At 42.9% G+C, this 26,032-nt stretch overlaps 1 protein-coding gene across 2 annotated transcripts; it reads right to left on the bottom strand.

The window, feature by feature from the left end:
• Positions 1-2,284: 2,284 nt before the first annotated feature.
• On the bottom strand, positions 2,285-20,381 carry LOC115161360 (myosin light chain kinase, smooth muscle). Of its 2 annotated transcripts, none has more exons than XM_029712297.1 (15): positions 20,233-20,381; positions 19,601-19,807; positions 15,533-15,568; positions 15,172-15,302; positions 14,779-14,935; positions 13,665-13,976; positions 13,368-13,464; positions 12,822-13,025; positions 12,181-12,398; positions 5,515-5,638; positions 5,129-5,281; positions 4,596-4,725; positions 4,197-4,278; positions 3,889-4,029; positions 2,285-3,398 (listed from the first exon to the last, which is right to left on the bottom strand). In XM_029712297.1, coding segments are annotated over exons 1-15 (2,193 nt in total). In that variant the 5' UTR covers positions 20,234-20,381; the 3' UTR covers positions 2,285-3,198. The 2 variants fall into 2 exon arrangements, with proteins under 2 accessions (XP_029568157.1, XP_029568166.1); XM_029712306.1 differs by having other exon boundaries at positions 19,601-19,788; positions 20,233-20,380.
• Positions 20,382-26,032: the final 5,651 nt, after the last annotated feature.

The raw sequence follows: 26,032 nt of genomic DNA on the forward strand, positions 1-26,032 counted from the left end.
ACTATTATTCTACAATGTAGAAAATATTACAAATAAAAAAAAACTTGAATGAGTAGGTGTCCAAACTTTTGACTGTTACTGTAAGTATTCACACCCCTGAGTCAATACATGTTAGAATCACCTTTGGCAGAGATTATAGCTGTGAGTTTTTCTGGGTAAATCTCGAAGCACTTTTCACACCTGGATTATCCAACATTTCCCCGTTTATTCTTTTCAAAGTTCTTCAAGCTCTGTCAAATTGGTTGTTGGTCATTGCTAGACAGCCATTTTCATATCTTGCCACAGATTTTCAAGCAGATATAAGTCAAAGCTGTAATTTGGCCACTCAGGAACATTCACTTTCTTCTTGGTAAGCCACTCCAGTATAGATTTGGCCTTACATTTTAGATTATTACTGCTGAAAGGTGAATTTATCTCCCAGTGTATTGTGGAAAGCAGACTGAACCAGGTTTTACTCTAGGATTTTGTCTGCTTAGCCCCATTCAGTTTCTTTTTTATCCTGAAAAACTCCCCAGTTTTTTATTATTACAAGCATACCCATAACATGATACAGACAACACAATGCTTGAAAATATGGAAAGTGGTACTCATATGTTGGGCAAATCCAATACTACTAACACTTTGTATTTAGGACAAAAAGTCAATTGCATTGTCACATTATTTTTTTTCACTATTACTTTAGTAACTTGTTGCATGTTTTGGAATATTTTTATTCTGTACAGGCTTCCTTTTTTTCACTGTCAATTAGGTTAGTATTTTGGAGTAACTACAATGTTGTTGATCCATCCTCAGTTTTCTATCTTGCAGCCATTATTTTGTAACTGTTTTAAAGTCACTATTGGCCTCGTGGTGAAATCCCTGAGTGGTTTCCTTCCTCTCCGGCAACTTACACGGAACCCAAACCGTGTGCGCCATCGTGCGCTATCGTGCATAAATGTCCCCCTTTTGTCCCCCTACACCAAGTGCGATCACGACACGCAGGTTAAAATATCAAAACAAACTCTGAACCAATGACATTAATTTGGGGACAGGTCGAAAAGCATTAAACATGTATGGAAATTTAGCTAGTTAGCTTGCACTTGCTAGCTAATTTGTCCTATTTAGATAGCTTGCTGTTGCTAGCTAATTTGTCCTTGGATATAAACATTGAGGAGTTATTTTACCTGAAATGCACAAGGTCCTCTACTCCGACAATTAATCCACGCATAAAATGGCCAAACTAATCGTTTCTAGTCATCTCTCCTCCTTCCAGGCTTTTTCATCTTTGAACTTATATGGTGATTGCATCTACACTTTCATAGTATTACCACGACGACCGGTAAAACAGTTCGTCTTTCAATCACCCATGTGGATATAACCAATGAGGAGATGGCACGTGGGTACCTGCTTCTATAAACCAATGAGGAGATGGGAGAGGCAGGACTTACAGCGCGATCTGCGTCAGAAATAGAAGTTCTATTTTAGCCCTTGGCATCGCAGACGCTCGTTGGCGCACGCGAGCAGTGTGGGTGCAATAATTGAATAACATGGATTTCTACATTTATTTTGCGACGCTCGCGCATGCGACGTGTCCGGTCTGGTCAGCATGTATTAGTTAGGAAGGACACCTGTATCTTTGTAGTGACTGGGTGTATTGATACACCATCCAAAGTTTAATACACTGTCCAAATTGTCTGCTTTTCTTTTTAACCCATCTACCAATAGTTGCCATTTGCCAGGCATTGGAAAACCTTCCTGATCTTTGTGGTTGAATCTGTTTGAAATACACTGCTTGACTGAGGAACCGTACAAAGATAACGTAGTCATTCAAAAATCATGTTAAACACTATAATTGCACACAGTGAGAGTCCATGTGACTTGTTAAGCAAAGTTTTATTCCTGAACTTATTTAGGCTTGCTATAACAAAGGGGTTGAATACTTAAGACATTTCAGCTTTTCATTAGTTTGTTAACATTTATAAAAACAGAATTCCACTGACATTATGGGGTATTGTGTGTAGTCCAGTGACAAAAATAATCTACATTTAATCCATTTTTAAATTCGGGCTGTAACAAAATGTGGAAACAGTCAAAGGGTTGGGTAAAGGATTGTACTTTGTTGGTATTGAAAGTTAGTGTATCAAATAAAATGAATGGAAAGTGGTGTGGTTTGAACTTTCTACACCCTTCGTATGCTTCTAGCTGTGAGAGGCACCAATGAGGAACAGTTTACTGTCTGGAAGTCATGAGAAAATCAACATGCAATGGTGAATTTACCCATCCTTGTGCACTTGTCATTTCTTAGTTTGCCCTTACTGTTACTTTTTTAGACCTCAGTTCAGCCCATTGTGTATTCTATTGTTTTTGAGCCACCCTTGACATCCATGGACAGTTTAACAATGACCATATCTCAAGTCTAAAGTGGCCTTCTCATCCCTCCTACATCTTGCAATGACCAGAAGTCATAGGAGATGGGAAAGAAACATGCCCGACAGTGGTCAATCTATCCCAGGGTCAAAAAAACAGAAAAAGTAACAACAAAGAAATGGCATGAAAACAGATCTCTGTACAGTGTCCTAATGAACATCCTGGAATTTGCTTTCACTGGTTCAGTTCTTCCACCTCAGAGCAGTTCACAACAATTACACATTTTAGACCAAGGTCACCTTCTAGATTGCATTGTAGTTCAATTGCTAATTAAACTATATTTTGCAGTAGCTTGGTAGTAGTTAAGCTAAATTAAAATCGTGTTAGTGGTTTCAGCAGTTAATTACTTTTTTTGCCATTTAGCTAACTACTACACTATTTATTTTTGCTAAAATATGGGTGAAGTAGGCAATTTCCTTTCTTTTTTGACATCAGACCTGTCTAATTCTCAGTTGACACGTTTGTTTTTTGTGCTTAATAGGACAAATTACACAATCATAACAAGAGTGATCGGTTCTTGCAATTTGTAGCTTAACTTCTTCCAGTGTGAAGTAATTGGTAGTTTACCAAACTATCTTTTCAGAGTAGCTTCCCCAACATTGATTGTAGGCTACATCCCGATTCCGCACCCTTCTCCCAAAGTGTACACTTCCCGTTTATGGATTCAAAACATTGGATTGGTGTTATCATCGGCTACTAGGGAGTTTCCACCATTGTTAAATCCATAACGGAAAGTGCACACTTTGGGGAAATAGGTGGAGATTAGGGATGTAGTTGTTTTGTGTTTTCAGGCTACAGTTCCACGGTAAGTTTGGCCGAGCACAGTGCCTCCCCTAGGTCGTTGGTGGCTCTGCACTTGTAAACCCCAGAGTCGGCAGGTCCCAGGTCAGTCAGGACCAGCTCACACATGCCGTCGTACCCCATGGTGACCCTCGAAGATGACTCCACGGGCTCCTCATCCTTAAACCACACCACCTCCGGCTCGGGGTAGCCTGTGACGGGGAGAGACCAGGGTTAAAATGGTGAGTGAAAGGGCGAGAAGGGTTGAAATGACAAGCCACACGGCGAGACAATGGTTCAACGGGTGAGTGACGGAAATAGGGTTAAAATGGTGAGTGACGGGTTCAAATGACGAGCGACGGAAAACTAAGGTTACAATAACAAGCAACATGAGACCAGGGTTAACATTAAACTGTTTTAGGTCACAAGGGTCACCCTGAGCACAGAGTGCTCTCATTGATCGTGTGTAGCAAATGTGGTTGAGGTCAAATCTAATTGAAGTCGCTCAAATTGGAATGATTTGAATTGAAAATTCCAAAATGGAAACACTTTTGAAAATATCTTCTCCTTTTCCATTTATTGAGAAGTCATTGGAAATAGATTACATTTTTTTCAATTATTGAATCTGTTTACTTCCTGAATTGACTTCAATTCGAATTGGCCCCAACCACTGCTCTTGATTAAGCTTCCAACCAAACGTACCCTGGACGCGACAGGCCAGGCGGGCGGTAGATCCCCGGGGCTGGCTGGTGTCCCTTAGGACCTGCTGGAAGCGGGGTTCGCTCTGCAGCTCCTGATCCAGGTTCTGGATGGCCTGCTCTGCCGCCGGGCTCCAGCTAGCCTCTGGGTGGGGTGAGGAGAGAGGGAAAATAATACTATCATCTTCCAACAAAGGTTAATAAACAGGAGCACACTACCAGGGAGAGTACCACTTTTCAGAAGGTGATTTAACATTAAAAAGGCAAAACACTGACATTGAGCCCTAGATGGTCAATGGATGTGTCTCTTACCCTCCCCAGGGCTGCCAGGAGAGTCAGGTCCGTTGGTAAGGTTGGCCATCCTCTGCAGTGCCAGGACAGCCTTGCCTGTTGTCTATAGTTATGGAGAGAGGTAAAACACCACATACATCACTGAGAACCAGGCGTCTGCCATATGAATCAATGAGACGCTATTAACAGACCCCTTGTTGGTTCTTTCACTGAGTTAGCCTGCTGGCCCAGTATGTTTGCTTTAACTCACTCCTCTGTTCATAGTCGTGCCAAAAATGTTTGTATGGCTGGACATGATAACAATTGAAGAGTTGGCTTCAGCACATACCGTATGGGGCCAGGGATGTGTTCATTAGGGCAGAAAACGTTTGAAATGGAATGAGACGTAGAATTGAATTGTGTAAGGTAATATGGATATACCTTCCATCTGCGCTTGGCCAAGAAACGTCGAATCTTGTCCTTCTTGAGGGACTTGGTGGGCCGGCGGACCAGAAGGGTAAAAGAGGCCATCCAGGGGTGGGCCAGGGCCTCGTCACACAACAGCCTGCACCTGAAGACGGGGTCAGGGTTTGGGGAGGGGCAAGAGCACACCATTATACCATTTCTCGCTTGGTTTCACACTCAGTTGCAAGCACAACACAGAATAACCTGCTCCAACTCCAGTAGTATATTGTTAGCCATTTCTTTGGATTTATACTCCACTAGATTTACTCCATAGAGGCTCTGTGACTTCACCGCAGGTCTCCACAGAATTTGGGTGCGTGTCAGAGGTCGTAGCTAAGCAAGTGTCAGTAATGTTTCGCTAAGGAGAACATTTTAGTGGAGTTTAAATCTAACCTGACAGACTAAACGTGCAGGCACGCATGTACACGTGTCCCCAGTGCATAAGACAATATGGATGCCAGCAAGCAGCAATCCAGTCAGCCAACATCTAGACAGTAGGCGACACAAACCTTGTGTCTTTCTTGAGCAGAGAGGTGATGAAGTCTTTAGCCTGGTCCGAGATGTCCTCGAAGCTTTCCTGGTCAAACTCATAGTGGGCGGCCGTCACCAGGCTCAGGGTCTCTGCGTCACTGTTACCTTGGAAGGGCAACTCACCGCTCAGCCTGGGAGGCAGCAGAGAAGCAGGGTCACATTGCCCATTGTATGTGTTTATTGAACCATTCCTATGGGGCACCATTTGTTATATTTCTATAGCCAGCAGATGGCAGTAAAGGCAAGCTTTGCCGCAAAAGAACTTACGCTTGACCATGTTCAATAAGGCACAATGTTGCAAACTGAACACGGGACCCTGGTGTACTTGAATAGAAGCAAGTCGGTGGGCCTGTTCATAACTCACAAGATGAAACAGATGACTCCGATGCTCCACATGTCAGTGGCCAGCCCTACCGGCTCGTAGCTGATCACCTCTGGGGCCACAAAATCAGGCGTCCCATGCATCACCATCAGTGGAATACCAGGCTCTGTATTGGAGAGGAAAACAGTTGAGAAACATGCTGGTCAAGGTTATTACATTGATACCGGCCATATTCCATGTTCTCTTTATTGCAGTCTCAGGAGACTGCTGTGTCATGTTAATGTGGTATTGTGAGATCTGGTCAATTGCGCAGCAAGCCTGTAATAAAGATGACCTGTAACATGCCCATTGTGTTTAAGGTTTTTCATCCATCTCTGTACAGAGCGGATCAAATCCCAATGGAATAAACTCAAAGTGAATAACACATCTAAATACAGTATACTTTACAGTAAAACAAAATACATAGACAATAATACATAAAAGGATGGCAGCATGCATCTCAAGAGTTATGCTCTCCCAATGTCCAGTAGTGAAATCCAAAAATAAAAATGGATAGTGGATATCAGAATGCAAAAAACGAAAAAGGGTAGTTGGTACTGGATAGCAGGTAGGGTAGTGCCCATGCATGCATCTGCTGACAAGCGATGCTAGCCAGTGTAGCTGCAGGATATGTGGACTACCCTTTCCTGTTTACTAACCTCTGCCCCTCTGCTGATAGTGTGTGCCCAGCAGAGTATGTGAGCGAGGAGCGGAGGGTGCCCAATTTGACTGGAGCGTGGAGCGAGATGACCGAAGGCTGGTGCATAGGCCTTCTCTCCCGCTCTGGTAACCTCAGTTCACAACTGAGCTCAGGGCATGCCCGCCCCAGCATGCATTTGTAGTCTACTTGTGTGCTGCTAATAGCCGCTTGCTTTAGCTACTGTCATGGAGTTTCATATTGAAATTGATAAAAACACACAGATGCTAAATCAAGGTGACTTACTAAGATCAAGAGCAAGAGAGTCTGTGCCCAAACAGTTCGAGCTTCCACTTTTAAAAATCCACCTTTACAGAAATAAGTCTCACAGTTGCCGCTTGTTATAGAACCCCCTAAGCCCCAGCTGTGCCCTGGACACCATATGTGAATTGTTTTCCCCCCCATCTATCTTCAGAGTTCATACTGTTAGGTAACCTAAACTGGGATATGCTTAACACCCCGACCGCCCTACAATCTAAGATAGATGCCCTCAATCTCACACAAATTATCCAAGGAACCTACCAGGTACAACCCTAAATCCGTAAACATGGGCACCCTCATAGATATCAACCTGACCAACTTGCCCTCCAAATACACCTCTGCTGTCTTCAACCAGGATCTCAGCGATCACTGCCTCATTGCCTGTGTCCGTAATGGGTCCACGGTCAAACGATCACCCCTCATCACTGTCAACCGCTCCCTAAAATACTTCAGCGAGCATGCCTTTCTAATGGACCTAGCCCGGGTATCCTGGAAGGATATTGACATCATCCCGTCAGTAGAGGATGCCTGGTTATTCTTTAAAAGTGCTTTCCTCTCCATCTTAAATAAGCATGCCCCATTCAAAAAATGTAGAACTAAGAACAGATATAGCCCCTGTTTCACTCCTGACTTGACTGCCCTTGACCAGCACAAAAACATCCTGTTGCGTATTACATTAGCATCGAATAGCCCCTGCGATATGCAACTTTTCAGGGAAGTCAGGAACCAATATACACAGTCAGTTAGGAAAGCAAAGGCTAACAATTTCAAACAGAAATTTGCATCCTGTAGCACTAATTCCAAAATGTTTTGGGACACTGTAAAGTCCATGGAGAGTAAGAGCATCTCCTCCCAGCTGCCCACTGCATTGAGGCTAGGAAACACTGTCACCACCAATAAATCCGCGATAATCGAGAATTTCAATATGCATTTTTCTACGTCCGGCCATGCTTTCCACCTAGCTACCCCTACCCCGGCCAACAGCTCTGCACCCCCTGCAGCAACATGCCCAAGTCGTCGTTGTCCCCCCCCCCCCCCACTTCTCCAACTAAATCCAGATAGATGATGTTCTGAAAGAGCTGCAAAATCTGGACCCCTACAAATCAGCTGGGCTAGACAATGTGGACCCTCTTTCTAAAATGATCCGCCACAATTGTTGCAACCCCTATTACTAGCCTGTTCAACCTCTCTTTCGTATTGTCTGAGATCCCTAAAGATTGGAAAGCTGCCGCGGTCATCCCCCTCTTCAAATGGGTAGACACTCTAGACCCAAACTGTTACAGACCTATATCCATCCTGCCCTGCCTTTCTAAAGTTTACAAACAGATCACCGATCATTTCGAATCCCACCGTACCTTCTCCGCTATGCAATCTGGTTTCCAAGCTGGTCATGGGTGCACCTCAGCCATGCTCAATGGTCCTAAACGATATCATAACCGCCATCGATAAGACAGTACTGTGCAGCCGTCTTCATCAACCTGGCCAAGGCTTTCGACTCTGTTAATCACTGCATTCTTATCGGCAGACTCAATAGCCTTGGTTTCTCAAATGACTGCCTCGCCTGATTCACCAACGACTTCTCAGATAGAGTTCAGTGCGTCAAATCGGAGGGCCAGTTGTCCGGACCTCTGGCAGTCTCTATAGGGGTGCCACACGGTTCAATTCTCGGGCCGACTCTTTTCTCTGTATATATCAATGATGTCGCTCTTGCTGCTGGTGATTCTCTGATCCAACTCTACGCAGACAACACCATTCTGTATACTTCTGGCCCTTTGGACACTGTTAACAAACCTCCAAACGAGCTTCACTGCCATACAACACTCCTTCCGCGGCCTCCAACTGCTCTTAAATGCTAGTAAAACTAAATGCATGCTCTTCAACCGATCACTGCCTGCTCCCGCCCGCCCGACTAGCATCACTACTTTGGATGGTTCTGACTTAGAATATGTGACAACTACAAATACCTACAGTTGCAGTCGGAAGTTTACATACACTTAGGTTGGAGTCATTAAAACTCGTTTTTCAACCACTCCCACATTTCTTGTTAAACTATAGTTTTGGCAAGTCGGTTAGGACATCTACTTTGTGCATGACACAAAGTAGATGCTGTTTAAAGGCACAGTCAGGCACAGTCAACTTGGTGTATGTAAACAGTACATTATAAGGGAAATGATCTGTCTGTAAACAATTGTTGGAAAAATGACTTATGTCATACACAAAGTAGATGTCCTAACCGACTTGCCCAAACTGTAGTTTGTTAACAAGAAATGTGTGGAGTGGTTGAAAAACAAGTTTTAATGACTCCAACCTAAGTGTATGTAAACTTCTGACTTCAACTGTAAATAATCATTATGGAATCTGAAAAGACACTTATCCCAAAAGTGTAGTGGTGTACATGGTGTACTTACTACGTGCACATGCAAAAAGAAATGAACGATTTGGGTAGATAACTGCATAATAGTAGCAAAGTATTTCTAAACTAAGAATCTGATCTCTTAAACGTTTCTTTCATTTTCATTCTATTATCTATACAATAGGCCATCATTTATTTTGTCCCAATTGGCCTGGCCTATCCCCACGTTCAATGAGATTTCCGTTTTGATTGGGTTATTTGGCCTAAAAACCTTTAGGCTTGCCTATATATATATTAAACAACTGCATCTCTGCCCAGCCTGGCAAGAATGGCCAAAAGGGTGTTTAGCATCCCGAGTGGACCTGCAAGTGTAGAGAGGATATTCTCTGCTCCTGGCTGGCTCTCCATGCACCATTGCATGAGCCTGAAGCCACAGTCTGGCCAAACTCGTGTTTCTAAAAATGAATTCTAAAAATGAATTCAAATGCACAAATAAGGTCATTTTTCGGTGAATTTGTATTTAATTCTAAGTAAGTCGCAGCCTATATGCGCAATTTATAGACTATAATGATTTAATACAACGAAATGGGGTTTAATGCTGCGCACTTTATGTCCCTTCCACGATATTGAGTCGCACTCGCAAATGATTCACAATGTATTTCCTTGTAGGCTATAGCCTTCAAATAATTTAAATAATATACCATAAATAATTCATTTATCGTTCCTTCTTAATCTCCCTGTCTGGCTTCTGACCTATTTATAGTGTTTATAGGCTGTTTTATATTACATGTAGCCTATTTGAAATTATGTTCGCTTCCTACATTCACATTTTCATGTTTATTCAAATACTTTTCATTCATATCCATATGGTTTGGTTTCAATACTTAAAAAACGATTGGTAGGTCCGTTAGCATTCATTCCATTCCAGCCATTACAATGAGTCTGTCATATAGCTCCTCCCACCAGCCTCCTCTGCGTGTGTCCATTACATGGGCAAGCTGTTGTCAAAAAATTCCTGTCCAGCGATTTTACATATCTAGATACAGTGCATTCGGAAAGCATTCAGACCTCTTCACTTTTTCCACATTTTGTTTCATTACAGCCTTATTCTAAAATGGTTTAAATAAAACTACTGTTCCTCAATCCACACACAATACCCCATAATGAAAACAGAGTGAGAACAAAGTGAAAACAGGTTTTGGGGAATGTTTGCAAATTTATTACAAATAAAAACAGAAAAACTTAATTTACATAAGTCCTTAGACCCTTTGCTATGAGACTCGAAATTGAGCTCAGGTGCATCCTGTTTCCATTGATCATCCTTGAGCTGTTTCTACAAATCCATCTGTGGTAAATTGAATTGATTGGACGTGATTTGGAGAGGCACACACCTGTCTATGTACACCTGTCACACCTGTCACAGTTGACAGTGCGTGTCAGAGCAAAAACCAAGTCACGAGGTCGAAGGAATTGACCGTAGAGCTCAGAGACAGGATTGTGTTGCTGCACAGATCTGGGGAAGGGTACCAAAAATGTTTGCAACATTGAAGGTCTCCAAGAACACAGTGGCTCCATTCTTAAATGGAATAAGTTTAGAACCACCAAGACTCTTCTCTGTGCAGTTTCCTTCCTCTCTGGCAACTGAGTTAGGAAGGACGCCTGTATGTTTGTAGTGACTGGGTGTATTGATACACCATCCAAAGTGGAATTAATAACTTCACCATGCTCAAAGGGATATTCAATGTCATATTTTTTATATTTTTCCCCATCTACCAATAAGTGCCCTTCTTTGCGAGGCATTGGAAAACCTGCTTAAATCTGTGTTTGAAATTCGCTGCTCGACTGAGGGACCTTATAGATAATTGAATGTGTAGTGTACAGAGATGAGGTAGTCTTTAAAAAAAGTCCTGTTGAACACTTATTGCACACAGAGTGAGTCCATGCAACCTATTATGTGACTTGTTAAGCAAATTTTTACTCCTGCACTTACTTAGGCTTGCCATAAGAAAGGGGTTGAATACTTATTGACTCAAGACATTTCAGCTTTTCATTTTTAATGACACTGAACAAATATAAACACAACATGGAACAATTTTAAAGATTTTACTGAGTTACAGTTCATATAAGAAAATCAGTCAATTGAAATACATTTATTAGGCCCTAATCTATGGATTTCACATGACTGGGAATATAGATATGCATCTGATGGTCACATATGTTAAAAATGTAGGGGCGTGGATCAGAAAACCAGTCAGTATCTGGTGTGGCCTGTGGAATGTTGTCCCACTTCTCTTCAATGGCTGTGTTAGGTTGCTGGATATCGATGCGAACTGGAACACGCTGTCGTACATGTTGATCCAGAGCATCCCAAACATGCTCAATTGGTGACATGTCTGGTAAGTATGCAGGCCATGGAAGAACTATGACATTTTCAGCATGCGACAAATCTTTGCGACATGGGGCTATGCATTATCATGCTGAAACATGGGGTGATGGCGATGGATGAATGGCACGACAATTGGCCTCAGGATCTCGTTACGGTATCTCTGTGCATACAAATTTACATTTATAAATGGTAGAGAAATGAACATTCAATTCTCTGGCAACAGCTCTAGTGGACATTCCTTCAGTTAGCATGCCAGTTGCACGCTCCCTCAAATCTTGATACATCTGTGGCATTGTGTTGTGTGGCAAAACTGCACATTTTAGAGTGACCTTTTATTGTCCTCACTGCAAGGTGCACCTGTGTAATGATCATGTTGTTTAATCAACTTTGTGATATGCCACACCTGTCAGGTGGGTGGAACATCTTGGCAAAGGAGAAACGCTCACTAACAGGGATGTTAACAAATTGCGCACAATATAAGAAATAAGCTTTTTGTGCATATGGAACCTTTCTGGGATGTTTTATTTCAGCTCATGAAACATGGGACCAACACTGTACATGTGGCGTTTATATTTTGGTTCAGTGTCATTTTTTAAAACATAATTCCACATGATGGGGTATTGTATGTAGGCCAGTGCCAAAAAACACCAAGTAATCAATTTTAAATTCAGACTGTAACACAACAAAATATGGAAAAAGTCAAGGGGTGTGATACTTTCTGAAGGCACTGTAGGTCTGTTCTACGCAAAATGTATTTTGACCTGATTTTGAACGTCCCACAACATTGTCCCCTACTGCACATGGCCCTTGTATCTGCAGGACACTATGAAGACCCTTTTTACACTACTGAGTTGAGCTCAGCCAAGCGGTACTGTGCAAACAAAATATCTGAGCCAGGAAAGTAGCAAAATAACGTTCGGGTCAGCACGATAGTTTGAAAATACTATTAGTCTCTACTCCAAACCCACTCACCCAGCTTGGCTGCCAGGCCAAAGTCGATGATCTTAATCCGCGTGCCCGTGGTGTCCACACACACAATGTTTTCTGGCTTGAGGTCCAAGTGGACAATGTTCTGCCGGTGGATGTACTGCATGCCCTCCAGGAGCTGTTGCATGTAGCGTGCGCTGGTAGGCTCCGTGTGCTCAAAGTTGTCGTCCACGATGCGCTCAAACAGTTCCCCGCCGGCAATGCTAGAGATGTATAAGGAAGACCAAGGTCCTCATGTCAAACCAATCCATAGATCCTATAGCTCTAGAGGATTGGATAGGCCTCAATGATACAAGCCCATTATTAGACTGATCCCTTGCATATGCACGTTCAATGTAAACAATGTAGATCTCTCAACAGCCGTGTAGCCTGGTCCCAGATCTGTTTGTGTGGTTTTGCCAAGTCCAAACTTGGCAATGACAAAAACCATAGGAGATCTAGGTACCAGGCTACATGCAGTGGCCCTCAATCCTATCTCCAGGAAAGTGCAGAAGAGAAGAGAAACACACTATAAACATGCACATATATTGACATGCACACATTATATTGTAATGGAAACTCAGTAAAGACATCAATGCAATTGTACTCCTAGAATAATCTTAATGATTGGAACTGGCTGTGCTTACTACTCCATCACCATGATGATTTCGGAGCGGGTGTCATAGGCCCCGAGGCACTGCACCAGCTTGGGGTGGTGGAGACAGTTCATCAGCTCGATCTCTCTGCGCGCCACAGCCTTCGCCTTGGAGCTATGGGCCCGGTAGAACTTCCCTGCACACACCTGACCTGTCTCCTTGTGACTCAGCCTGAACACCTGGCCAAACTTCCCCCTGTTGAGGTTCCAATAGGCAGTTAGCAGGGTTGTGTTCATTAGGACACACAGTAGCAAAACGTTTTAAAATGTGTCGCTACAGAAAATGAAAATCGACAAGTTCATGGTCATATTAACTAGACACCAAACAGAAGAAAACGTAACAAAACTGGTAGGGAATACCTGAACTTGTCCAATGAGAACACTCATTGTCGCTTTTCGTTTGCTATGATGAGCACAAATTAATACAACCCAGATAGTACTTCAGTTTTGGACAGTTTTGTTCCGTTTCATGCCAACTGAACACAACCCAGTTCAGCAATGAGTCAATATACTGAGTGAGTGACCATCTAATGCTTACACTCCCAGCTTCTCATGCACATTGTAATGATCCTTGACTTTGTGCGTGGTGTCAATGGTGACAGTCACATACGATTGGGATTCCTCTTTTGGCTCACCTTCAAAAGCACAGAATCAAGATTAGTCAACAAGAACTACTGTACAGTATATGTGTAGTTGAATTCAACAGAATGTAGATACGAGACATTTAAAGGATAAACCAATAGACAGACAACCAATCAGATCAACAACTGTTTTAAGAGCTAAACTTGTAGTAATCATCAAAGTCACTGTTTGGAGAAAATCAATTTCCACCAACCTCTGGTGTCCATCTTGACACAGTCTGACACCTCACTCGGCTCACTGACACCTGCCAAATTGTAGGCCCGAACGCGAAAGCGGTACTCCCCCAGGGGCTCCAGGACCGAGCGGATCCGGTACGAGGTGTTCTTGCAATGGGTCGTCACCTCAGTCCAGTCCTCAGGCTTCTCAGTGCCTTCTCGTCTCACCTCCACCGTGTAGCCTGTGACGGCAGTGCCCCCGTCATAGCTGGGCCCCGACCATGACAGGACCAGGGAGCAGGAGGAGAGCTGGGAGACCATGGGACTAGATGCCGGAGGGTGAGGCCGGTCTGAGAAGACAGGGAGACAAACACAGAGCCTGTGAGATTACATTTGCTTCCTTTTGAAAGCACTGATCTGACATGACTGGTGTGGTGGATTTGGATTCCTAAGGAAGGATGCCATTTGAAAGCATTGGAACAGGATCCAAGGTAGATGTGGTATAGAATTGGAACAGGGCCCAAGTTAGATGTGGTTTCCTAATACTTTACTTAACTCATTAGTTCAGTCATGTTAGAGCAGTAATGATACCTCAATGTAGGAAAGGAAGGAAGGAAGCCATTTAAAACTTTTGGAAGAGGACCCATGGTCAACTTTAGATGGAAGCAACTGAGCTCCGAGAGACCAAATGCATAACCTCTTTTGACGTAGTCGAGGTCAGCAGCTGTGAACTTTTCCTGCTTCACCCTGAACAAGACTATTCAAGATGAAGACACATTCCCTGAACTGTAGGGTTCGTTGACATTGAGTTTACTAGCAGGACTATTCTTGGAATTGTTACGTGTGAGTAACCATCTCGTCTTGTTCTGTGTCTTTCCAGGAGCAGAATCGAGGCTCATTGGTATTATGTTGTGGTAATGCAATCTATTAGCAATAATTGTCAATTGGGATGAGGCAGGGTCGTATTCATTAGTGTACACTGTAGCAAAATGTTTTGCAACAAAAAACTAAAACAGAGAGGGACTAGCTGGATATCAGCTAGTCCCTCTCTGTTTAAGTACGTTTTCTTTCATTTGGTGCCTAATGAATATGACCCTAGTTTATTGAACGGTTGAAACTTTAGTGATCATGAACACGCCCCAGGATACTCACCGATAACACTGAGGGTGACTGTGTGCTGAGCCAAGCCCCTGCGATTCCGCACCAATATAGTGTATGTACCCACATCGTCCGGACAAGCCTGAGATATCTCCACACTGCTGTCAGTGTCACTGCTCTCTACACGAGTCCTCGGCCTGCCTGCAACCACCTGCGTAGAGGGAGAAGAGACAGAATAAACCTATTCTTGGACTAAAATGCATTTGAGATTGGTGTTTAATCCAGGACTAGACTTAATCTGAGTCCGGTAAACTAGTCCCAGATGTTTTGAGAAGTAAAACATTTAACTTAATCTGTGAAAAGTTGTACATTTATTTAAAGTATCAACAATAGATATGATAAAGCCATACAGCCTTATTTCTGACCCCTGGCCAATTCAACCCAGACCTGCTCTCTGTTGTAGATCCAGCAGGAAGCCACAGGAACACTGCAGCTCCTGAAGGCACAGTGGAGTCTGGCCTGCCCTCCCACCCGCACTTCCAACTGCTCTTGGGGGTCAAGAAACTCCAGCAGGGGACCTGGAAGAGGCAGAGACAACGAGTGGTTAACATTACATCACTGAGCTCAACTCTTTTTGCAAAGCATGCAACCTGCCAGTTTGAAGCATATTTCAAGTTGGGTAAAGTTTGACTTGTTCTTGGTACTTTAAGTGTTCAATGAAACACATGCGAATAGGAGGGCCTTTGTCTTGATACTTGTTATTCTAAATCTGACTGGAAGCCAAGCAGTTGTCAATGGATCAACTCACCCTTTTCAGTGGAGACTCTTCTCTTTGAGTTGATATCTGAAAAGTGTCACATTACATGGGTGATTGACTATGGGAAGATAGCAATTCATATTATAACTTTTGGGGGGGGGGGGTGGAAGATCGCAATTGCCTACTTCTCACATCCTCTCTCCTGTCTCATCGTCTCCTTCTTTGGGATTTGGTTGGCGGATCGCATCCAACTTTTAGGTGCACACATCTAGGGCTGTTACGGTGACTTATTACTGTCACACTGGTGGTCATGACGGCAGTCAAATTCAACGTGACCATTTAATCCCGATAATTAGGCTTCTCCAAGCTCTGATGCTGCTGATGGTCATTAGTAGCCTACCAATCTTGCTAACTTCCTTGTACTGCCTGGTACTCAGCACTCTATTGTCACTCTAATCACTCTGACATCAATGCAAATGTAATTGAAAATCTCATCAAACACACGCTGCGAAGCAATTCAATAGGGTATGCAATTGTGTGAGAAAACAGACAGAAGGCCTCTATTAAAAATAGGAGGATCCCATCAGCTTTTTATAAGCTAGGCCTACTATATTTATTTCACAACTTTCCTAATATTAAGCACATTGCTTCTCTTTACAACAGGAGTATAGCCTACCTGGCTGGCATGAAAAGGAACCACGGGAAAAGCATCCTCTATTCACTATTTAAGTGCATAGATGAAGTAAAAATGTTTCTCCTGCCCCTGTTTCGAGACAGGTGCATGATAATGGTCCATTCTAAATCAAAACTAAAAAAAGTTAAAGTATTTACTAAAATAAACTGAAGTAAAAAAAAATAATTAAAAAACACGTAGGTGTTCCTTCTGTCCAGGTGGGAAAGGGCAGTGTGGAGTGCAATAGAGATTGCATCATCTGTGGATCTGTTGGGGCGGTATGCAAATTGGAGTGGGTCTAGAGTTTCTGGGATAATGGTGTTGATGTGAGCCATGACCAGCCTTTCAAAGCACTTCATGGCTACAGACGTGAGTGCTACGTGTCGGTAGTCATTTAGGCAGGTTACCTTGGTGTTCTTGTGCACAGAGACTATGGTGGTCTGCTCGAAACATGTTGGTATTACAGCCTTTGTCAGGGACAGGTTGAAAATGTCAGTGAAGACACTTACCAGTTGGTCAGCGCATGCTCGGAGCACACGTCCTGGTAATCCGTCTGGCCCTGCGGCCTTGTGAATGTTGACCTGTTTGAAGGTCTTACATCGGCTACAGAGAGCGTGATCACACAGTCTTCTGGAACAGCTGATGCTCTCATGCATGCTTCAGTGTTGCTAGCCTCGAAGCGAGCATAGAAGTTATTTAGCTCGTCTGGTAGGCTTGTGTCACTGGGCAGCTCGCGGCTGTGCTTACCTTTGTAGTCCATAAAAGTTTGCAAGCCCTGCCACATCCGACAAGCGTCGGAGCCGGTGTAGTACAATTCAATCTTAGCCCTGTATTGACGCTTTGCCTGTTTGATGGTTTGTTTGAGGGCATAGCGTGATTTCTTATAAGCGTCCAGATTAGTGTCCCGCTTGTCAGCTCGGGGATTCAATCTTGAAACCTTTCGGTTACAAGTCCAACGCTCTAACCACTAGGCTACCTGCCGCCCCGTATCACATCTAAAGTGGCTAATCAACTTCTTAAAATGAAGGACATTAATCCATTTTACAACGGGTGTAGAGCCTAACTGGCATACATACACAACGCATGAGTTTCAAGTTTGGGGAAGATCATTTTCACCATAAAAATGCACCTTTATAATAAAAGCATTACATGCATAATCACATTTGAGAATGGTGTTTACCTGGTAATGGAACATTTGTGCTTATAGCCTACTGCCCTGTGCGCATTGCTGTGCTTATAATGTGAAAAAATAGCCTAATAGTTTATCAACATTTTAAGCTAAACGTTCTTATCTGTTGCCTCAGCCTCATTGCTTAAAAGGTTTTTTGATGCTAGTGATTGTATTAATTTGGGATCTATCCAGTGGTGATTTTAACATGTCCATTTTGATGGGGCCAACTCCCCCAAAAATTGTGATGAATGCCATCAAAGCCACTACACAACACAACACTAAACAATACATTAATTGCACTATAAAGGTGACAAACGGTGCCCACAAACTGTTAGGGTCTACATAAAGTCCCAACAGCAGTCTGAACACCTTGCCACTGCTACACCTGGCTATCAGCTGAGCCTTGTCTGGCAGCGAAACAATTCATTCAGCCTCATTTACTGCCTTTAAAAAACATAGCTGATATGGCTGACTTGCTTAAACAAATGTGGTTTTTACTGAAAATTGAGATGTACAAACTATGGCATAAGGGGATGACGAGTGGATAAGAGGCAATCCGTAATTTTGATTAAGACATTAATGAGCGAGCTAGGACAGACATGGTCAATAGAACTATTTGTTCAGCACTTTTTAAATGTACAACGACAGAATTCTGAACGTGGGCCGTTCTTACAGTGTTCTCCCTGTACACCAAGTCAGGACCGTAGGATAAATAAAGGGGCCATATAAGCAGACAATGAAAGCTTTTAAAATATTTGATGATGACATTTCTCTAAAATAGGCTATAGGCTAAATGTGCACCACCAAGTCGGGAACAGTAGGCGAAGTTAAGAGGTGAAAATATACCTGTCACGCTGGTATAAAGGATTTGGAGACAGGTGCAGGAATACATAATCTGGGTTTTTAATACACCCAAAACAAACACATATACAAAACACTGGGATGTACCCAAACAAAAGAGCGAGGGTAAACCTCGTAGAACGACACGGGAGGAGACCCGTAATACACAATGCACAAAACATGCAGCACAGGCTGAGACACCGCATACAGTAGGTAGTCACACGACCAATGGTCAGAAGAGTAGGCTAAATTATGAGGGGAAAAGGGATCAAATTATTAGGGTGACTAATTTGGCTACTAACTGCTTACTACACAACATACACTTTGTATTACTTTCTTAGCTACAGTATACATATCTCCCTGGCATATTACATCATTTATGCAGCAGCATACAATACATTTTTGTACAACCTTGTTGTGCTGTGGTCACTTGAACAGGAAGGTGGCGCAGCGGTCCTTCGTGGGTAAATTTTGTCATCAAACTTCGTCATCAAATTCTGGGATTCTCTTGATTTATGGAGCTTTCAAGACAACTGGGAACTCAGAAAAAACAAGGTTGAATCCTGACTTCGGTGATCTTCAGGTCGGAGCTCTAGAAAGAGCCCCGAGTTCCTGACTTGGATGCCCGTTCAAAACGTATTTTCCCAGTCGGAGCTTGTTTTTTCCCCCCAAGTTCACAGTTGTCTTGAACTCACTGAAGTCAGAGATTTCCCAGTTCCGAGTTTCCAGTCGTTTTGAACGCGACAGAAGTCATGCTGGATTGACAGCATGGACGGTGTTGTTTTTTATTTTTGATAAATATTAGAAAATGTCTCTAATTTTTCTTTGTTTGTTGGGTAGATCAGCTGGGGAAAAAAACAAACAAATGTAATCCTTTTTAGATTTAAATATAAGGCAGCTTTGCTGGCTTGAACCTCTGAAGAGGTGGTATTTATTTTACGTCACCAATGTTTTGGCAATAGGCTCATGCATTCAACATGTAATAATTATAACTGGAATTATTCTAAAATGTTATGTGGTTCAGTTGTATAGATACACAAATGCCTTTGAACATGTTGATATTGTCAAATCAACAAAACAAAAAAGAGCCTTCTGGGATAATGACAACAAACATCCATAACTAGTCGAGGGGCTTGCTTACCTCAAGAGTCAGGCAAACGCCTCTGAATCATATGCTAATTAGGTCTCGGATGATCAGTGAGGGTCAGTTGCTTGTTCTTCAGGGCAAAGAGTTCAATCACTGAGATTCACATAGGACCAATGCCCAAAAACGTCCACATAACTACAAAACGGTGACTAAAATAATTACACCCATTGCTACGATAAAGCACTATGCTATTTTTAAAGAAGGTCTGAGCGTCGTTCTTCAAGAGCCAGAAATATTTGCTTGATGACAACAGTAAACTATTTAAAATAGTTCAAACGGATTCCTTACCTGTTGATATGGTTCCCTGCTTTCTGCTACCCCCCTGAGCAGTGTCCCTGTCCTCCAGCTCATTCTTGATCCCCTTCAACACAAACTGAGGGGCGGCAGGCTTAAAATCCATCCGAAAAGTGGACACGAAAGTCTTCTTGGGGCCCATGCTGCCCTTGTCCATCTTTGCCAGGTGAAAATGGACAAATCTGAAGAGGCAACCATTCACTGTTAAGCAGACACGACAAGGTTTCCGATTCGTTGTCTGTCAACGACCCCTTTTTCGCCCTCTCCTCTTATTGGCTGTCTCCTTTTATTTCTTCTTGATTTCTCTCTCTCTCACACTCTTATCTCTTTCACTTTCCATCTCTCTGCGATGTGTGAAACTCTCATGTGTTCCCTTTGGTTCACAATTCACACCTCATCTGGCATTGCTTTCACACTGCCTACAGCCACTAGCTAGCTCTCTGCCCCACCACAGGAAACCACTACATTTATCAGGTTCAATTATATGGCAAGCCAGTGGCCCGCCTCCCCCTCTCACAACACAACAGACAGAGAGAGAACATACTCACACACACACACACACACACAACAAAAACAAAGAGAGATACAGAGACATGGAGAGAATTGAACAGAGAGAGTTCACCTACTTGGTTATGTCCTTCACCAAACACAGTCACCAAACGCCTCTGCCAAGCACACCTAGCCAACTGTCACAATAAATCACATACACACACCACAAACAAAAAACAGCCTCGTCGAGCTCCTCTGTGGCATGTTGTTTGGCAATCTCTACGCCACTAACGACATCACAGGAATCTCGGAGAGCAAGTAGGACAGCTTTTTATATTTGTGTAACCCACTGTGTCAAACCACACTACAAATAGTAATCTCCCCTCTAGCTGAATGAATCTTACAGTAAGGGATTTCCCACAGAGATAGAATGTTGTGGATAGAATTGAGGTATAGGTGGTATACGTTCACTTGAATATGTTCACTTGCTTTTGGAAATCCCATGCAGGCTTGCTGTTTCTGAGAGTGTCTTGCTGTGTCTGTCATTCAAGGCGTGTTCGGTGGTTCCAGGGTTTACAGCAGTTTCGCCAGATTGGGCAGTTTTACAAACATTAGTTTTGTCATTGGGCTGGCAAAAATGTTACTTTTTTGTGCATTGGGCAGGAAAGTGTCAATAGTATCTGGCAACACTGGTACACAGTTGTCGTACAGTATGTCCCTCTGCCTGCTAGCTGGGGTTATTGCTAGACCTATCTTCTCTCATGCATATGTAAAGGACTGTGTGAAGAAGCTGACTCGCCACTCTCATCATTGGAAGGCACATTGTTTACTTCCCCTTATAAATGGTTTTGAGCGTTCATATTTTATATTTAGTTTATGTGACAAAACAAGCAAGTATAGTGTAGAGAATCATTGCACAATCAAAACCGCTCTGAAATATCTTTTACATAGCCAAAAATATGTTATTTTCAGCTCTTTGAAGCTGGTGTACAAAATCGAAAGTAAAAGCCAAAACTAAATTAAAGAGCTGGGAGCATAGAAATACCACCAATAGAAGAGAGCTAATGATTTTTAGACGTTAAATGAGAATTACAGATCTATAACACACATTTCAATGTGAATTTCGTCAGGTTGCCTGAAAACATATTGCCACTTTAATGTTTGGTCAAGTCACATTTTGGTCATTTCAGTTTCATATTTGAATGCAGTAATTTAGGTCTAACCATTTGCAATCCTCCAAGTCCATGTGATGTGCAGGTGCAAACGGACACTCGCTCTAGTCCCATGTATGTCATTCGTGTGTAATGGGAGCATGCGCAGGTGCGTGGCTCATTAGTAATACGCCTACATTTTTCAGCCTGTTGACCTACAGAACTATTATGAAGCATATATTCACTTATTAAAAGTGTTCCTGTTTTGAGATTAAGCCAGGAATGTTTAAAATGTCTACTTAGCCGGGATATGTACATTTGGGTGACTAGAGCTCCATGGGGTATGGTCCATAGGGAGGGGTCATCTGTATATATGTACCTATTTCAACAGTGTTCTTTAGTTATCCTCTAAATCAAATTAAATCAAATTTATTTATATAGCCCTTCGTACATCAGCTGAAATCTCAAAGTGCTGTACAGAAACCCAGCCTAAAACCCCAAACAGCAAGCAATGCATGTGAAAGAAGCACGGTGGCTGGGAAAAACTCCCTAGGAAAAACTCCTGAGAAAGGCCAAAAACCTAGGAAGAAACCTAGAGAGGAACCAGGCTATGAGGGGTGGCCAGTCCTCTTCTGGCTGTGCCGGGTGGATATTATAACAGAACATGGTCAAGATGTTAAAATGTTCGTAAATGACCAGCATGGTCAAATAATAATAATCATAGTAATTGTCGAGGGTGCAACAAGCACGTCCGGTGAACAGGTCAGGGTTCCGTAGCCGCAGGCAGAACAGTTGAAACTGGAGCAGCAGCATGGCCAGGTGGACTGGGGACAGCAAGGAGTCATCATGCCAGGTAGTCCTGAGGCATGGTCCTAGGGCTCAGGTCCTCCGAGAGAAAGAAAGAAAGAGAGAAAGAGAGAATTAGAGAGAGCATATTTACATTCACACAGGACACCGGATAAGACAAGAGAATACTCCAAATGTAACAGACTGACCCTAGCCCCCCGACACATAAACTACTGCAGCATAAATACTGGAGGCTGAGACAGGAGGGATCAGAAGACACTGTGGCCCCATCCGATGATACCCCCGGACAGGGCCAAACAGGCAGGATATAACCCCACCCACTTTGCCAAAGCACAGCCCCCACACCACTAGAGGGATATCTACAACCACCAACTTACCGTCCGAAGACAAGGCCGAGTATAGCCCACAAAGATCTCCGCCACGGCACAACCCAAGGGGGGGGCGCCAACCCAGACAGGAAGACCACGTCAGTGGCTCAACCTACTCAAGTGACGCACCCCTCCCATGGACGGCATGGAAGAACACCAGTAAGTCAGTGACTCAGCCCCTGTAAAAGGGTTAGAGGCAGAGAATCCCAGTGGGAAGAGGGGAACCGACAAGGCAGAGACAGCAAGGGCGGTTCGTTGCTCCAGCCTTTCCGTTCACCTTCACACTCCTGGGCCAGACTATACTTAATCATAGGACCTACTGAAGAGATAAGTCTTCAGTAAAGACTTAAAGGTTGAGACTGAGTCTGCGTCTCTCACATGGGTAGGCAGACCATTCCATAAAAATGGAGCTCTATAGGAGAAAGCCCTACCTCCAGCCGTTTGCTTAGAAATTCTAGGGACAATTAGGAGGCCTGCGTCTTGTGACCGTAGCGTACGTGTAGGTATGTACGGCAGGACCAAATCGGAAAGATAGGTAGGAGCAAGCCCATGTAATGCTTTGTAGGTTAGCAGTAAAACCTTGAAATCAGCCCTTGCCTTAACAGGAAGCCAGTGTAGGGAGGCTAGCACTGGAGTAATATGATCAAATTTTTTGGTTCTAGTCAGGATTCTAGCAGCCGTATTTAGCACTAACTGAAGTTTGTTTAGTGCTTTATCCGGGTAGCCGGAAAGTAGAGCATTGCAGTAGTCAAGCCTAGAAGTAACAAAAGCATGGATTAATTTTTCTGCGTCATTTTTGGACAGAAAGTTTCTGATTTTTGCAATGTTACGTAGATGGAAAAAAGCTGTCCTTGAAGCAGTCTTGATATGTTCTTCAAAAGAGAGATCAGGGTCCAGAGTAACGCCGAGGTCCTTCACAGTTTTATTTGAGACGACTGTACAACCATCCAGATTAATTGTCAGATTCAACAGAAGATCTCTTTGTTTCTTGGGACCTAGGACAAGCATCTCTGTTTTGTCCGAGTTTAAAAGTAGAACATTTGCAGCCATCCACTTCCTTATGTCTGAAACACAGGCTTCTAGCGAGGGCAATTTTGGGGCTTCACCATGTTTCATTGAAATGTACAGCTGTGTGTCGTCCGCATAGCAGTGAAATTTAACATTATGTTTTCGAATGACATCCCCAAGAGGTAAAATATATAGTGAAAACAATAGTGGTCCTAGAACGGAACCTTGAGGAACACCGAAATTTACAATTGATTTGTCAGAGGACGAACCATTCACAGAGACAAACTGATATCTTTCCGACAGATAAGATCTAAACCAGGCCAGAACTTGTCCATGTAGACCAATTTGGGTTTCCAATCTCTCCAAAAGAATGTGGTGATCGATGGTATCAAAAGCGGCACTAAGATCTAGGAGCATGAGGACAGATGCAGAGCCTCGGTCTGACGTCATTAAAAGGTCATTTACCACCTTCACAAGTGCAGTCTCAGTGCTATGATGGGGTCTAAAACCAGACTGAAGCGTTTCGTATACATTGTTTAGCTCATGTATGTGAGCTGTTGGGGAGGCTGTCCATAGCCTGAAGGTACAGTATACCCCAACTTGCTGTAGTTGGTTTGGCAGGGCAGGCCTGATTGAGCTTTAGGTTTTGATATCAGATTATCAAAACAAATTGTATGAGAGTCTGATTCATGTCAGGCCCGCTCATTAGGCAGGATTAGGCGGCCGCCTGTGGCAGCAGATTGACGAGGGCGGCTTTTTCTGAGCTAAACTGACCAAGATGCACCTCCAACAACATGTAAAACCTCACAATTCTGCCCTAAATAAATGGCAATTTCTCTCAACCAGTGGCATAAGGGATTTTTTGTTAGGTGAGTGTTGATGCCGCCCAGTGATAAGCAGTGCCCACTTTGTCAAAGGCAGGGATGCCTCTCCAGGGTGCTGTCAGAGGGACGCATCTCTGCGGCGCTCCACCAACGTTCCGTCAAAAAATAATCTAACATAAATCATATAGCAGATAGAGGATATGGTAGAAAGAGTATGTGGCTTTTTCTGTAGCCTACAGGCTGGAGATAAAATGGATGACAATGTAATGTATAAGGGCACAAGGCGAGAGACCCAGATACAGACACAGGAGGCAGATAGTTGGAGTCTTAGATGTTAATTAATCCAAAAAGGGGTAAGCAAGAGAATGGACATGTAACAGGCAAAAGGTCAAAACCAGTTCAGAGTCCAGTAGGTACCGAAGGGCAGGCAGGCTCGAGGTCAGGGCAGGAGGGAATGGAGTCCAGAAAACAGGCAAGGGTCAAAACCGGCAGGACTAGCAAAGGGAAGAGAAAAAGGAGTACAGGAAAAAACATGCTGGTTGACTTGACAAACATACACAACGAACTGGCACAGAGAGACAGGAAACACAGGGATAAATACATTGGGGAAAATAAGTGACACCTGGAAGGGGTGGAGACAATCACAAGGACAGGTGAAACAGATCAGGGTGTGACAGTAATGGGACGGATACGTTTTAAATCATGCAGGTTTCTCCGATCAAATAGCCTAACCTAAGACACTTTTTACCTCATGCAGGTTTCACCGATCAAATAGCCTAACCTAAATTGCGCCCAATCAAATAAAAAATGCATTGTTAGGTTAACAATGTATCCTAAAACAGGACAGGTCAAAGTAAAATGGACAATATGGAATGGACAATCACAACTGTTGTCACCCCATTGTCATGATTAGTGGTTTCAAGTTTGTATCCTTCAGTTTTTGACAAGCTGATCATAGCGAAGAAGAAAATACTTCTGCATTTCCTGCTGTGTAAACATATTGCAAATAGACTCTAGTGATGGGCATTCTCGCTCTTTTGGCTCCCAAACGTCTCTTTAAAAAATATATGTTTTGTATTTTTTCAAGTCAAACAGTTTGCGATAGTTTGACTATGATTGGTGTTAAAACAATTCTAATTAAATTATGAAAAAGAATGCTATTAAACATTTGCATTTAAAGTATAACTTTTTTTATATATATTAACAAAGTGCATATAATTCTAACCATTCAAAACAAATACAATCTGAAACGCATAATAGAATATTGCGCCATATCAAAAGAAAAATAAATAACAATTTGCAAAACTGCAGCATCCCACAAATTGAAATAAATGTAAAAAAGAAGGATGCTATTACACATGTGCATTTAAAGTATAACGTTTTTTAATGTATATAAACGTATGTATATAAATGTATATAAAGTGCATATAAATGTAACAATTCAAAACGCATACAATCTGAACAACATAATAATTGAATATTGCACCATATCAAATAAAAATAAATAACAATGTGCAAAACTGCAGCATCCCACTTTTAACATTAAACTGGTCCCTCTTTTCTCTCTCTTCTTTATTGCCATGTTATAACCAGCAGCACACAGCAATGCTGACCATATTTTGCTTTTTATGAGGGATTTGCATTCAGAAATGCAAGCTGCCTCACTTTCGAGGGGCTGATGTGGTTTCTTCTCTCATCAACTCTGTCACATGTCCTGTGGTTACATTTGCTTCTCTCTGGCGGCTGGCTATGATTCGCTGCAGACCCTTACACAGGAGT

This window comes from Salmo trutta, chromosome 2 (genome assembly GCF_901001165.1).
Source record: "Salmo trutta chromosome 2, fSalTru1.1, whole genome shotgun sequence".
NCBI lineage: Eukaryota > Metazoa > Chordata > Actinopteri > Salmoniformes > Salmonidae > Salmo > Salmo trutta.

What these genes read in the sequence shown, in the direction of transcription:
- LOC115161360 (XM_029712297.1), bottom strand. An exon ending in TGGCCTGGCAGCCAAGCTGG is followed by an intron (nt 5,639 to 12,180) that starts GTGAGTGGGTTT and finishes TCTCCAATACAG; the next exon opens with AGCCTGGTATTCCACTGATG. An exon ending in CCTGGCCTGTCGCGTCCAGG is followed by an intron (nt 3,399 to 3,888) that starts GTACGTTTGGTT and finishes TCCCCGTCACAG; the next exon opens with GCTACCCCGAGCCGGAGGTG.